The sequence below is a fragment of the Diabrotica undecimpunctata genome, chromosome 3 (genome assembly GCF_040954645.1).
Source record: "Diabrotica undecimpunctata isolate CICGRU chromosome 3, icDiaUnde3, whole genome shotgun sequence".
Taxonomy (NCBI): domain Eukaryota; kingdom Metazoa; phylum Arthropoda; class Insecta; order Coleoptera; family Chrysomelidae; genus Diabrotica; species Diabrotica undecimpunctata.
This window is the reverse complement of record NC_092805.1, coordinates 41,454,652-41,470,313: the sequence shown is the minus strand read 5'-3', so window position 1 is coordinate 41,470,313 and position 15,662 is coordinate 41,454,652. Positions and strand designations below refer to the sequence as shown.

The following is a 15,662-nucleotide window of genomic DNA, read 5'->3' as shown; positions in this document are numbered from 1 at the left end:
TATTAAAGAGATATATTTTTGAAATATGTGTTAAATTATTGAAATTTTTACAGAAAAAAGATTGACTTTTGACTTGTAATTATTAACTGTTGAATAAAAAGCATTTAATTTCTGTTAGGCAAAGAATTGTGATGTCAAATGTTAAAATTATAAAACTAAAACACAATTATGGACAAAGAGACTACAATTAAAAGGACAAAACAGACATAAAACTTTAAAAAAGGGTGCTTATTGGCACTACATTACTTGGAGGAGAGGAACTGGTAAAAATTAAGTTTTTTGTTGTCTACTAGTATTTTAAGAGGTTGTATGATAATTAATACAAATTTTTGACAGTTTGCTATAAGGAGAACTCATGGCAGTAGTAGTAGTTGTAAGTAGGAGTAGTAGTAATCTTTATTCGAAAATTGTACATACATATACAAAGATATAAACAATATATCATCATCAACCTGTATGCGTCCACTGCTGGACATAGGTCTCCCTCAGCTCTTTCCATCTGTCTCTGTTTTGTACGGCTTGTATCTAGTTATTGCTCCACTTTTAAAATATTTTATAGGCAAAGCGAAATACATGTCAAAAACAAAAAAGGTTACAGAAATCCTGTTGCACATCTCTAAATTCCTATGTAACTTGCATGGTTCACTCTGTACTAATAGTAATTTTTGCACAGCTTTTTTATACCAAATTAATTTTGGCATTACTCTAATTCTATGGAGCAATTTAGGCCAATTGGTCTAAATCAAGGTCATTAATCTAAACACAAATTAAAGAATCTTATGCCAGTATGTTTGGCACCTGTTTCTGTCTCAGTCAAGTGTGAATGTTATGTGAAGTGGAAAAATGTTTTAAAAACAACAAACGTAAACAATCATACACGATCTGACACAACGATCATAACAATATGGCCAAAGTAAGGTCGTTTCTAGTCACGTGATGCCCTCTCCATACATTCTAACTCGATGTTGTAAATAACCGTTCATTTAGTTAATGCTTCAGGTAAAGGGATTTGGATCATATTAGGTGGTTTCGGGTGAAACTGATGGCGTATAAATGTTACTGAAACGGTAAAAATCAATATATTTCCGTTGGAGATGACCACGCGGATGAATAAGGATTAAATTTCCTAACATTTACATTTAATAGTTAGGCCTAGAAGGTGCTTATTATATAAACATTACATATTACGATTGTATTGTAAATTCAAAACTAATTAATTTTTTGTCGTTAACACTTGAATTTATTATAAATTAAAATATACGCAATAAAAAATACTAGCAGTTCATAAATTTAAACAATTAAAATTTTTATCCTGTACACCATAAAATGCGTTTTTAATAGTAATTTAGGTATGTTATAATTTCAGATGGTGATATTTTACGGGATGAGTATAAAGGCGAGTCCTGGAATCGTGTGAATCCCGTAAAATCATTTTTGGATCGTGTTACGTATAATTATTTGTCTGCAGACATTTATGATGTTAAAAAGAATCTAAATGGACTACCAATTTATATCTCTCTATAAACTTTAGCAGGAGCAATTCAAAAGTAGCAGTTTAAGCAGCTTCAGTAATCTTGTGTGGAATTAGTTTATCGTCACTTTCACTACTGATTTATTTCATTATTTACAATTAAAAAATGAAAATACTTTTGTAGTTGGGGGAGCCCCCATATTTGGTTAAAGTGGTCTGCTAAGTTGTTTTATTCCACTTAAGTATTGTACGGCACGGCCCGTGCTCGTTCGCTTAATACACTATCGTGCAACTCGTTACCTGGCCTGCTGTATTATAGTTTCTGGGAAGATAATTTCCCATAATTACTCGATGTGGCTCTGCTACTTTTTCAGATAATTGAATATTTGCGCTGTCTTTTATTCATCCCGCTAGGGTGAGAGCCGACTTAAGTTTCAGCGCAGTACTTTTAGCAATTGTAACTTTTTTGGTTGTTTTTGTTAGACTGTAGCTAATTGTTTGAGAAGCCTCCTTAATATTCTGCCACGTCAAAGCTGGCTCCAGGCATGCCAACGCGATCCCCAGGCAGCGATCATAAACATAAAATATTTATTACAATTCTTATATCTACCTCTTCTTCTTCTTCAGATCATGTTCCATTAATCCTGGATGTTTGACTGATCATATTTGATATTTAATATTTGATCCAATATTATATAATATATAATATTGGATCAAATATTAAATATCAGATTCAATATATTATATTGCACCTGCTACATTTATTTCCATTGGTGTATTAGCAATTCTTATTTACTGGTTGCTCACATTATGTTTATTACCACCCGTACACCTCTTCAGTCTGCCTACTCCTCTCTTGTTCTATATAGATCTTCAGTTTGTAAAGACCAAGATCTATACCTATTACCAGGTGTTAATTTCTGTTTCACGGCAGGTATTCCTGGTATCCTTTGCATATGAGTGCTACGAACATTCAGAGGGCAGTCTCCATTTGAAAGAGGCCGTGCGTTATAGAAGAACTCCTATAGGACTTTCTATCGGTTCTCCTTATACTGTAACGATTCAAAACGCTTGTTAAGTTTATTTCACGTATTTCAAATGCTACACCACTAGAAAAAGTTTTGAATTTGATTGTTGCAATAGTATATATTGAAAGAATCGTTTTTATAAACATTTCAAAATCTTCCATTAGGAATACTTTAGTTCTCTTGGAATAGAATAAACCAAATTTAAAAATGTTTATTTTATTCACCCAAAATTGCCTTAAGTTTAATGCTTCCTCTAAAAAATTCAAATAAGTCGCTATAAGTAATTATCGTTTTCAAACTGTGTCTTATAAAATTTATCTGATTGGTTAAAGAGAGATTACACGATATCAATCTCGCGTCATTTCGGCGGAATGCCGGTTTCCCTTCGCCATTTCATATTAGACAGCGGTGTAAAGCAACACAGTTGAGTATTCCTCACCAGGTGAGATTTAATAATTTTTGTTGTAAAAAAAGGACTAACGTCCCTTTCTGTCTGTTTAAAAAAAGAAAGAAAAAAATTTGTTTTTATATATATTTACTATTAAACATCTTTGTTTATTTTCGCTAATATGGATTTATGGATGAATGAGTGCATGGCTTTTGGATGTACATATTCATTTCTGTACTTCTTGTCGCGTTATGTAAAATTTTGAATGCAGTTACATTAAAGGCATTTCTTTTCTCTTCCTGCCGATGTACCCATGGACCATCCAGGTAAATAACTTCGTTTCCTATTTAATTTGTTGACAATCCTAGCATTTATTTTGAATACATGATATTTTTTAATAGTTTCAACCTTATATAATTTTTTATTACTTTAACATAATATTAAATAATTATAAATTCTTTATATTTTTTAAGTTTATTTTTTTTTAAGTACCTATGCGAAAATACGCATTTAAGTGAACTGTTAAATAGTTATGAAATTTCAATACGTTCTTATATATTTTATGAAAATCTGTAAGAATTGTTCTTTGAATGCTGGCAGATAAAGAAAAATTTATTTAATATTAGCTTGATTTATACTTTATACCTTGGTAAAAGTAGGTCAGAGATTATTATTGCAATAAACAAATTAACGCAATGTAGTTGTTTATTACATTTGATTAAAAAGATTATCATAAAATTTGTTAGACAGAATGTTTTAAAAATTTTATACACTTAATTTTCTGTTTAATCATGTTTAAGTATAAATATATTTAATGAATATTATATACATATATACTAAGTACTAATAGCCGACACGTGGAATGCACTGAATACGATGATTGAGGAGCTACACATAGAATCCCTAAAAAAAGGACTCAAAATGAATTTCAGCAAAACTAAACTAATGTCAAACAAAGATGACAAACCTATGATAAACATCGAAGGGACAGAGATAGAACACGTAGATGAATATACAGATCTGGGTCAAAATGTCAAGGTAAACAAAGAAAATCAGACGACCGAAATAAGCAGACGTGTAAAAATGGGATGGGCAGCATTCGGAAGACTCTCATACATACTTAAAAATAAAAATATACCTCAAAGACTGCGAACCAAAGTATTTAATTCCTGTATCCTACCTGTACTTACATATGGAGCTCAAACCTGGACATTCACTAAAATAAATATGGAGAAGATTAGAAAAACTCAGAGAGCTATGGAACGACAGATGCTGGGTATCTCACTCAAAGACCATAAAACCAATGAAAACATTCGTAATAGAACAAAAGTAAAAGATGCTGTCGAACTGGCAGCCAAACTAAAATGGAAATGGGCTGGACATAACGAACGTCTTACGGATGGTCGATGAAATAAAGAAATCGGGAATTGGCGGTCATATAAAGCCAAAAGACCACGAGGAACACCGCAAACGCGATGAAGCGAAGATATTAAAAGAACTGCAGGGCCAATGTGGAAACGTCTTACAAACAATAGAGATGAATGGCGAGAATTACTAGAGGCCTATATTCGGCAATCCGAATGGAGAAAAGGGCTTAAAAAAATATATACGTATAACATCTATACTTTATTATCATATATAATATAAAATTTTTATTACTGTGCTAAATTTGATGTTTTTCAATATTTCATCTTCTTTTTTTTTCAATTTTAAGGAGTTATTGTTTTTGAGCTATTTTCGTGTGCCATTTTAAAGCAATTACTATTTTTATTGAAAATAAGCCACAATTTAAGTTTAAAATAAGTTTATTGACGTTTTAATTTTCAGTTCGAAAATCGTTCTCATAATAATAAGATTATTATTTTAAATAAACTTATTTTAAACTCCTTTATATTCCCAATAAAAATAATAACTATCTTTGGAAGCTATGAAAAAAAATTCGGTGGCGTCCTTTTTCCGCAATTAGATTATCATTTGTTTCTTAATTTTGTTTATTAATTTTTTATGTTTTTTTTTGTTTAGCTACAGAAGCTATCATTTTGTATTCTTTTCTTTTCTTTCTCCCCAATTCTACTTTAGTTTGTGTACTAGGGGAACACTTTCCAAAATTTCAAATTAATATTATTTTACGAAGATATGCTAAGTTATCCAACCTTCACGGATAAAATTGAGATAATATATAAAAATAGTAAGTTGAAGCACCATAAAAATCGCATCTACATAAAACATGATTTGACGCCAAAATAAAATGAAATTACTTACTTATTCCTGGCTTTGAACAGCATACCACAAATCAATCGCCATTTCTTCTCGTCATGCATATCACTTTTACTAAAGGTCCATATATCTGTTTTAGCAGATGTGCAGGGTCGTACTTTCTTTTCAGATAATACTTCTCGAAATAAATTTAAACATGGAATCACACAACAGTTCTACAATTTAAAATAATCAAAGTCAAATAAACTCATCACAAAAATACTCTTCGGCAGCGTCGAAACTGCAATTTTCTTCCAAAGAACAGACAATTATTTTTAGTGCTTGAGAAAATAGCAAACTGCAAGACTACCTTTTCCCTCAGGGAAATAAAATTCAACCGACAAATATAATCTTATCTTCTAGGTTATTTAATAATCGCGTCTGCATGTATTTATCCAATAAAGAAATGGTGGAAACTTTTTTAATCATAGCCAAATAGAAATACAAGGTAAAATTTTTAGAGCAAGTAGGTTAGTTACACCAGCGAAACAACTCTGGCTCTCCAACGTATGTGCTACAATACCACACAACTTGATAATCCATTAGTTACAAAAAATCGGTTACAAAAATTCCTGTCTCCCCCATGAAATCCCTAAAAATAAGTACTTCTGTGCCCGAGTACAAACACATTCTTAGTTTTCGAAGACAAATATAAATCAACTTACACAGTCTATCACTACCAGAGTCATTTATTCTTGTTTTTGACAACACGCCATATGGAATATTCATCTCTCAAGACACTATTAGTTTGCTATAACTGCAATAAAACAGGCCACATTATATCACAGTGCTCCGAACAACTAGCTCAACTAACCCCCAACCAATGCAATAAAACATCATTATCCAGCACAACAAATATATTTTTTTAAAAACCCAATTATACAAACCCTTCTCAATGTGAACAAATATCTATTTCTAATGACCCAGAAATACCGATCAAAGTAGATGCATCAAATAAGGATAATCACATAATTAATCACGTAATGAAAGCTTTGATGAAATTATTTCAACTAAACCAGATCCATCTTCAAAACAATGTAACATTTTTCCAACACCTAATGTCCAAGCAAAAGCTAAAAAAACTAAAATTAGTTCAGCAAGCACTTCTAAATGATAATTATCTCTTTTACTTGAACCTGGTAAAAATTTCATAGAAAATCACTTTCCACCTTTCGCTCTAAAGTGTGACTAACTTAACATGCTACTAATGAATATCACTAGATCAAGTGATCCTATAAGCACTATCTAAGGATATACCACAGACTTACTAGCTTTGTCCGTTATGCTCAGTCAAGTTTACCCCCATTTAAAGAACAGATCCATATAACGCAAGTACTTAAGGAAATAATCTATAATTACCTTGGTAATGAGACATTGGACTGGTAAAGTAAGTGACACATTTTAATTAAGCCAACATTAAGATTCAATTCTCTATTTCAATCGAATATTGATGGATTTTTCCATCGCCTTGTTATGCTCTAACAATCTAATTGGTAAACAATCGTCTGATGTGAAACATTAAAAACATCGCTTGTTGTATATAGTTATTTCCGACTATCTCAGCGTAGACAAAGATATGAAAAATGTATACCCTAAACACCTCATTTGGAAAGTAATCAAGGCCGAACTAATGGAAGCTCAAAATAGGTATAAAAGGGAATGAACAACGAGATACTAGTGTGCGTCATGCTATCACCAATAACGCATTAGAAACAGAGTGTTGGAATGTCGCTAGCGATCTAAAAGTCTACATACAATTCTACATATTAATTTCTAAAATAAAAAGGGTGTTATTCATTTGTATATTGAATAATATAAATGTGTAATTGATTGAGATTTAACCTAGAAATTCAACACGTGGATTATGTGAAATGTTTATAAACTAATTTTATTGCGCTAAATAAAAATTAAAATAATAAAAACGCTTATTACTTTAGCAATTAAGTTAGAAACCAATTATTTTTTAATAAAATCGCATAAAATCGATGTTTTGGAGTTTGCTAAATGGTTTTTATTAGAGTGCACTCAAAACAGATTAAACATTGAAGTATGCACCCTTTATTGGTTTTATTTATAATACATATTGCCAATGGAAATACTGTGGGTAAAGTGTCGTTAAAAAAATATCGAGTTGATGAATTTAAAGAAGATTATCCTCCTATTCCTGAAAGTCCTGAACGTAGTGACAGTGCAGCCTACCAATCAAGAAATGGTTTGTTAGATCCTATGTATCTATGGGAAGACGGAAGAATACCGTATGTGATAAACGGACATTTTACACAATACGAGCTTCAGGTGATCGATCTAGCAATGTATCTTTTTAATCATTTCACCTGCGTTCAATTTGTACCAAGAACTTATGAGACATTTTATGTCCAAATTAATAATTTTGTACATGGAAAATGTTTTTCTGATGTTGGTAAGAACCTTAGGGCTGGTATTAACGTTATAAATCTTGGTAGAGGTTGTTTTTACGGAGTCGGGGCTGTTGTACATGAACTAATGCATACTGTAGGATTTGATCATGAGCAGACTAGATACGACAGAGATTATTATGTCACTGTTAACTATCATAATTTAGTACCAGGTACCGCCAATAATTTTCGTAAAATTCATGGAGCTATGTATAATCTACCCTACGACTACGACTCAGTTATGCATTATGCTCCTTATACTTTTAGTGTATACCAAGGGGGAGGTCCACAGTATATGAGTATTGTTCCAAAAGATATGAGCAAGTTGCATCGATTGGGACAATCTCATGGTTTCAGTAAACTTGATATAACAAAAATAAATATTATGTATAATTGCCAGCAGAAGACTGCTCAAATGAATCTGCAAGATGGAATAATTTATAGCATTGAACGGGAATAAAAAACAGTAAAAACTGACGATAATATACGATATATAATATAATATGCTAACTTGTCAAAATAATATCTAATTTTATTGACATAATATTTGTTTTTTGTTACAATCTTGGTTTTATTTTATTCTATAGTCATATATTTGGTCTTACCTAGTTCTTAGTGTTATAAAAAATTGTGCAATAAAACATAAAAATAAATAAAAATAAAAAACTAAATTTTAATAGTATTCTCTTTCGTTCTAAAGTTTGGTTTTATTTATCAGATTTTAAGCTATCACTTATAGAACTATTAGCGCCATCTATATTATACAGTGTGACCCATTTAGATTGAAACACCTCTATAAAATTTGAAGTTGTTAACCGATTTTAATCAATTTTTTTTTAATGTCATGTAATAATAGGTCTATTGCGGCACAAAATATGAAATATTTAGTTAAATTTTTAGGGCATTCTACGATACTTTTTCTTCGTCGAAAATGGAGAATTTGTATTAGCGATTTTTTATTAAAAAAATTTCTACGTCCCTGGATTTAGAGTGGCTTCAAATAATTATGACAAAAATTTCATTAAAATATATTTATTAATAACGAAGTTATGACAACTTAAAATTTTAAAACTTACTAAGCTACGAGTCAAAAAAGAACACCCTGTGGCCTGTATCAGCAGATAATCATAAAACTAATTATTTTTCAAATAATTTTAATAATAAACCACTACTAGCCAAAAAATGTTTAAAATAGCATAAAAATTTAATGCAAGTAACGCACTTATATTATTATTAACCTTATATGCTACAAGTTAAATCTCAGTTGCCATGACACCGATATTACTGTTTGACATTATTTGTGACATACAAATTTCAGTGCTAGCATAAATTTATGCATAATATCTGCAACAATATTTACTTCAAATTCTTTTAATAATATTTTGTGTCATGGCTGCAAGATAAAGTTTGAGAGAAAAAATTGAAATTATACGTCTTTTGGGAGATAACGATAGAAGTGCCAGGGAAGTTTGTACAATATTTAATGACAGACATGTGGATCGTCCTAATATTAGCTGCGGTACGGTAAACAAAATAAATAGAATATTTAATGAATATTGTGCAGTATCAAAACTAATTTTAAAAAATAACCCGTTACAAAGAAGAAGAGGAAATGATCAAATCATGTTAGATCATTTCAGAAATAACCCTAATGCCAGTTTAAGGAATGCCAGTTCATATTTGAATGTTCCTCGAGAGAGTATTCGGCGATGTCTTAAGGTAAATAATATTAAACCTTTTAAACCAAAATTCTTACACACATTACAAGAAGGCGACGAAGCAAAACGTTTAGAATATTGTTTATGGGCCCAAGGGGAATATTTAAACAATATAAGTTTTCTAAAAAACGTGTTGTTTACCGACGAAGCCACTTTCACTACAAATGCAGTAGTATCATCACAGAATTGTAGCTATTGGACAGCAGATATTCCCCATTGGGTAATAAACTGTAAAGGCCAGTATTCTCAAAAAATCAATGTCTGGTGTGGTATACTGAACGAGCGAGTTATTGGTCCTTTCTTTTTTAAAGAAAACTTGAACTCACAGAACTTTTTAGAATTTTTAAACACCGACTTGTGGGATGCTATTCATGAGCTCCCAATTAATGAACGATTAAATTTGTATATTCAGTTAGATGGGTGTTCTGTTTATTACGCCAGAACCGTGAAGCAATGGCTAAATAAAAAATTTCCGAACCGTTGGATAGGCAGGGGTAGTCCGTTGATAGATTGGTCACCCAGATATCCAGATCTCACAATTTTAGACTTCTTTCTCTGGGGAGTTATCAAACAAAAAGTTTACCAAACCCGTCCAAGAGACGTAAACGAACTTCGTGCAAGAATTCGACAGGCATGTGCAGAAATTAGTCCCCATCAACTAAGAAATGTAATTAGAAATATTCATAAACGCTACGACAAATGTATCCAATTAGATGGTGGATTGGTAGAGGCAACTAGGATTTAAACTAAAATTATGTTTCCAAGTTTCTGTTAATACAGAGTGTTTTTTTTAACGTTAATACAGAGTGTTTTTTTCTTAGTGAGTTTTAAAATTTTAAGTTGTCATAAGTTTGTTATTAATTAATATATCTTAATGAAATTTTTGTAATAGCTATTTGAAGCCACTCTAAATCCAGTGGCGTAGAAATTTTTTTAATAAAAAAATCGCTAATACAAATTCTCCATTTTCGACGAAGAAAAAGTATCGTAGAATGCCCTGAAAATTTAACTAAATATTTCATATTTTGTCCCGCAATAGACATTTTATTACATGACATTAAAAAAAAATTTGATTAAAATCAGTTAACAACTTCAAATTTTATAGAGGTGTTTCCAATCTAAATGGGTCACACTGTATATATATATATATATATATATATATATATATATACATATAGATATATATATATATATATATATATATATATATATATATATATATATATATATATATATTGTTATGCTATTTAAATTGTATTATATTGCTTACTTAGGAAAAATCCTGTCTATATTTATTAAATGAACTAATCTCCAATTAATCACAATAAATCAGCATTAATTAATTACAATCTCAGGCTATTTAAATTGTACGATTTACCTTTGATCGTGGATTCAAAATATTTTCCAATTGGCGTCCTAATCGGGATAGGTAATATGACCTGAATAAAATACATAGAATTTCAACTGAACTATATGTGAGATGTCCTTTATTTTAATGAAATTTTATACAACAATCAATCCTGTAATATTTGCAATATACTAACTTTAAATATATGAGAAGTTGTTTTCTATCATGGACCCAAATGTTATTTTACATTGATTTTTAATATGTGTTATAACTAAGCTCTTTTTATAATTCCTTTTTTTTTTTAGTGATCGCAAAATTAACTGTCTCTATTTTTTATTCAATTTACTTAATTAATAAATGAAAATCACACTCCGGCTCTAATGAAATTTGACTGACCTTTCCTTCTCTGCCGTTGCAATTCTATGGCCACGCCACAACAAAAAAATCCTTTCTCTGCTTCTGCTCCTATTGTGGTCCAGATGACGTACACCTTTCTCCTATCTGTCCTTGTATCTCCAAATGTTTCCGGCTTCGTCTGCTATTAATATTCTTAGGCCCTTTGGTTTTCTATCTCTCTGTACCCCGTTCCTCACACTGGTCAGCTTTTCCACCGCAAATAAACACACCCGGTAAATTACGTCTTCGGGACTTCAAACAAACACAAATCACAAAGCTCCTTCCTTCTTGGACGACGAAAACTGACTAATTAACCTTTTTTTCTCTCTCCTATCTCATAGCCAAAACCAAACCTCCTTGCATTCAAAATTTGACCAATAAAAATCATCCACCTCTTGTGAGTATATCGTTACCACCCAACTCTCTCTATAAAACGTCATTCGGGTAATTCCAGAAAACAAATCTTCTTTAATTATTCTAACTAAATCTATCTACTTTACAAATATTTCTTACTAATAGCTACAAACGATACCTGTTTCTCAATTCAATGTCTTTTGTTAATAAACTTTTACCGATATAATCTTTCGGGGAGAAAACCACCGCAAATCCCGGTCCATTGTTCAACACTTTCTATATACACTTTTATTCCGGGTAAAACCATTTCACAATAACCGACTTATTTAAATTTCTTATCGATAATATTTGAAAGTCTTGTCTCTGAGGCCTAATGAACAATTCTTCGAACAACTTAAAATACATATTTTGTCTTATACAGGATGTTTGAAAATTCATATGCCCGTGTCTTTATGAAATATCAATAATTTTAATTTTTATTTAAGTAATAAAATTTGTATATCGGTTTTTTATTGCTTATGGACATTCAAAAGTACAACAAATCCCCGCCTTTGTAATCGATAAAATTTATCAATTTATGCAACTAAATTTTCTCGAGGCAAAATAAACGCACTTCCTGTATGCTATCTGTACTTATGCTACGTATTATCCTATCCTACTATCTACTTTATACAAATTTAAATCTTCATTCGTGATATTTATATACATCATGGATATTATAAATACCTCTGATCTTTTCAGAATCCATATGTTTCAACTCATAGCTGTTTACTCCATCTTCGTTGTTTACTATGTATGGCCCTTCGAAAACAGGCATCAATTTTGCGCAAATACCGGTCTGAAGATTTGACACTCTTAATGCTCTTACCATTACTTTGTCACCCTTTTGGAAAGTTACTGGTCTTCGTTTCCTATTATGACCCTGTCTCTGGATGTATTTCTCATTGCTTCTTCTTAATCTCCTCTGAACGGTTTCTATAACCTGTCGATACTCTCTTTGTTCTGGATCTTCCCACGGTCTTATCGGCATGACGCCTTTCATGATGTATTCTGGTGTTTCTTTCGTTACTGTACTTGGCATGGAATTTAGGTACATCTCTATTTCTCCCAATTTTCTGTCCCATCGCCGATGTTGACCATCCGTTGCAATACGAAGAAATTTCGTTACCTCTTGTATAAATCGCTCAGAAGGATTACTTTGGGGATGCCTGATGCTTACAAAGTTCGTCTCGATTCCCCGTTCTCTAAGCTGTCCCTTGAAACGATCATTTCGGAAGTACGTTGCATTGTCTAGTAAAATTTTTCTTGGGGTTCCTACCGTAGCGATGAAATTGTCTATTTTTCTCAATATTTCTTCCCCTTTTGTGGTGCGGCAACTATATAATTTTACGTATTTTGAGAACACATCCACCATCACCAGAATATGCTTGTTCCTTTGCGTGGTCACAATTAGATCGCTTAACATGTCGATGGCTATAATGTCCAGGTTGTTCCGGGAAACAATGCTCTTTGCAATATTTTCGTTTCTAAAATTCCTGCTCTTGTATTTCTGGCATACTTCGCATTTCTGTGTGATCTCTTTTGCAATGCGGTAATCTTGTCGACTGATGTAGTTTTCCCTAAATACAAGCCATACCTTTCTACTGCCAATATGTCCATTTTCCTCGTGTAGTTTCTTGATGATTCTTTCTGCCAATGTCGGTGTCACTAAATATAATTCCTTTCCGTCTATTCTCTTAAAAAATATCTCGTTTTCTAGCTCTGCTCTTCTCTTTTCTCTTTCTTCTAGGCCTTCCTGGTCGGTCCTTATCTCATTTAACGAAAATATCCCTTCGTCTTGTGTCAGTATATTCAATCCCACATGTAATGTAATTGTCTCCTTTTTTCCTGTATCTTCGTCCCGTGTTAAAGCGTCAGCTATTATGTTGTCTTTCCCTTTGATGTATCGAAATTGGAAATCATACTCTTGTAAGAGCAGAATGCCTCTGTGTATTCTGTTATTTACCAATCGATTCTTCATGATGTGTATCAATGCTGCATGATCCGTTTCGATGGTGAATTTAGCTCCCAATAAGTAAAACCTTAATTTGTTTACGCAAAATAGTACACTGGCGAATTCCAACTCGGTGACACTGTATTTTCTCTCATGTGTTTTAGTCACTCGAGATATAAAACATATCGGAACCTCTTGGCCGTTTTGTATTTGCGACAACACTCCTGCAAATTTCTGTATCGACGCATCCGTACGGAGTATAAACGGCAAATTGTAAATAGGGTGATATATTTTTGTTTCAGCAAATTCTTTAGCAAATTCTTGTTTCAATATTTTGAAAGCTTCCTCCTGTTCTTCTTTCCAATTCCATTTTGTCCCTTTCTTTAACAATTTTATTAAAGGAATTTCTTTTTGGCTTAAATCGGGAATTAATTTCTTGAAATAATTTATCGTACCGAGAAACCCTCGCAATGTTTTTAGATTTGTTGGTCTTGGGTATTCGTCGATGAGCTTTACTCTGTCCTCGGCTAGACTTACAGTTTCGGTGTCAAGTTTGAAACCCAAATAAATCACTTCCTTTTAAAAAAATTGACATTTTTCAATGTTTAGTTTTAATCCCGCTGTGTCCAATTCTTTCAAAATTATTTTGATATGTTCCACATGACTCTGCATATCTTGTGAAAAAATTAATAAATCGTCGATGTAATGGACGATGAACTCTTCATGGTGATTCAAAATGGTATGCAAAGCTCGTACAAGTGCTGCACAGGCGCTTTGTAATCCAAACGGAACTACCTTAAATCGGTATACTATACCATCAATTGAAAAGGCAGTGTAGTTTCTACACTTTTCAGCCAAAGGTATTAACCAAAAACTATGCTTTAGATCAATTTTTGAGAAAATATGTGATCCCGTGATCCTTCCAAAAATGGCCTCGATATTTAACGGTGATTCATATTGTGATACTGTGTGTTGGTTGATATTTCGGGCATCTAAACAGAGTCTTAACTCTCCACTGCTCTTCTTCACTATCACAATTGGGTTAATATAGGGTGAGTCACATCTCTCAATGATTTGATCTTCCAACATTTTTTTGATTTCTTGCTTTACTTCTTGCCGATACTTATAAGGAATTGGATAAGTCTTCGATCGAAAATTTCTCAAGTTTTTCACCTCAAATGAGTGCTCGTATTTTGTGGCCACTCGGTTTTCCTCATTTATCAGCGTTTCATAGTCTCTTAAAATTATACGCAAATCATTTTCTTTGCCTTCTCCACATATCAATTTTTTTTCTCTCCCATCAAATTTTTCGCACATATTCACCGTGTACTCCGTGTCTTCTTCAAACACCACTGTCTCCATTGTGTCCTCTTCATTTTCCTTTGTGTTTTTTTTTGTTGGGCTCGTCTCTTCTTTTGAGGAATCCCAAGTTTTGCTTTTATTTCTTGTCAAAATTTTTCCATCTTCTTCTCCTGAGCTCGTCTCATCTTTTGAGGAATCCCAGGTTTTTTTTTCTTTGATCTTTTTCAGACCTTTTCCCCTCTTTCTTCCTTTTCCTTTCTTCGTCGCCAGGTTCATTTCCACCGTTTGTTCTTTCTCTGATTCGTCCGTAATTTGTTTCTCTTGTTCCTTATCCTGTTCTTCTTCTTTTTCCTTGGCTATTTTCATCGTATTGGTTTTGAAGTCGATCACTACATGTTTTTCCGTTAATTCGTCAACGCCTACAATCATGTCATGTGACATATTCGGCATTATTACACATTGAAGTGCATACATATTTTTTTTCAATCGTACCATTACTCGTATACCTTCATTTATTGTTGCCAATGTCCGTTTATTTGCGCCCACTAAATTCACCCTAGGTATTTTATAAATTAGACTTGTTAAATTTACTTCTTCGATTAATTTTCTGTTGACCAGTGTTATTTCAGAGCCTGTGTCTATCATAATTTTAATTGGTTTCTCATTTATAAATCCATCCACAAATTTTAAATTAACTCCATTTCTCTTTTCATTGTTTCCTGCCAGTTTAATAAATTCCTTGGGGTGACAAAAAATTTCTGTTTGTTTCTTCGTTTTTAGTGAGCGCCTTCTTGAAAACACGCCTGTTGTTCTTCTGTGTTTTCTCTCCCGTCATCTTCTCTCTCATATTCATTTTCTTCTCTTTGCATATTATTTATTTCTCTTCTGTTCTCTTTTGGTCTATCATTCCCGTATCGATTACCGCGAGATTCCTGTTCATTCCGTGGGTTATTGTATCTGTTTCCTTGGTATGGGCGGTTATTTCTACTCTGAT

The 15,662-nt window shown here is 32.3% G+C and overlaps 2 protein-coding genes across 2 annotated transcripts in view; one reads left to right on the top strand and one right to left on the bottom strand.

Moving 5' to 3' along the window:
- The window catches only part of Elk (Eag-like K[+] channel), a 1,090,653-nt gene that overhangs the window by 986,294 nt on the left and 88,697 nt on the right, over positions 1–15,662 (bottom strand). The gene's annotated exons all lie outside the window — the stretch shown is intronic.
- Positions 7,132–8,054, top strand: LOC140435569 (astacin-like metalloprotease toxin 5). Its single transcript, XM_072524318.1, has one exon. It carries the CDS (start codon positions 7,193–7,195, stop codon positions 8,015–8,017), a length of 825 nt encoding a protein of 274 aa, XP_072380419.1. The 5' UTR covers positions 7,132–7,192; the 3' UTR covers positions 8,018–8,054.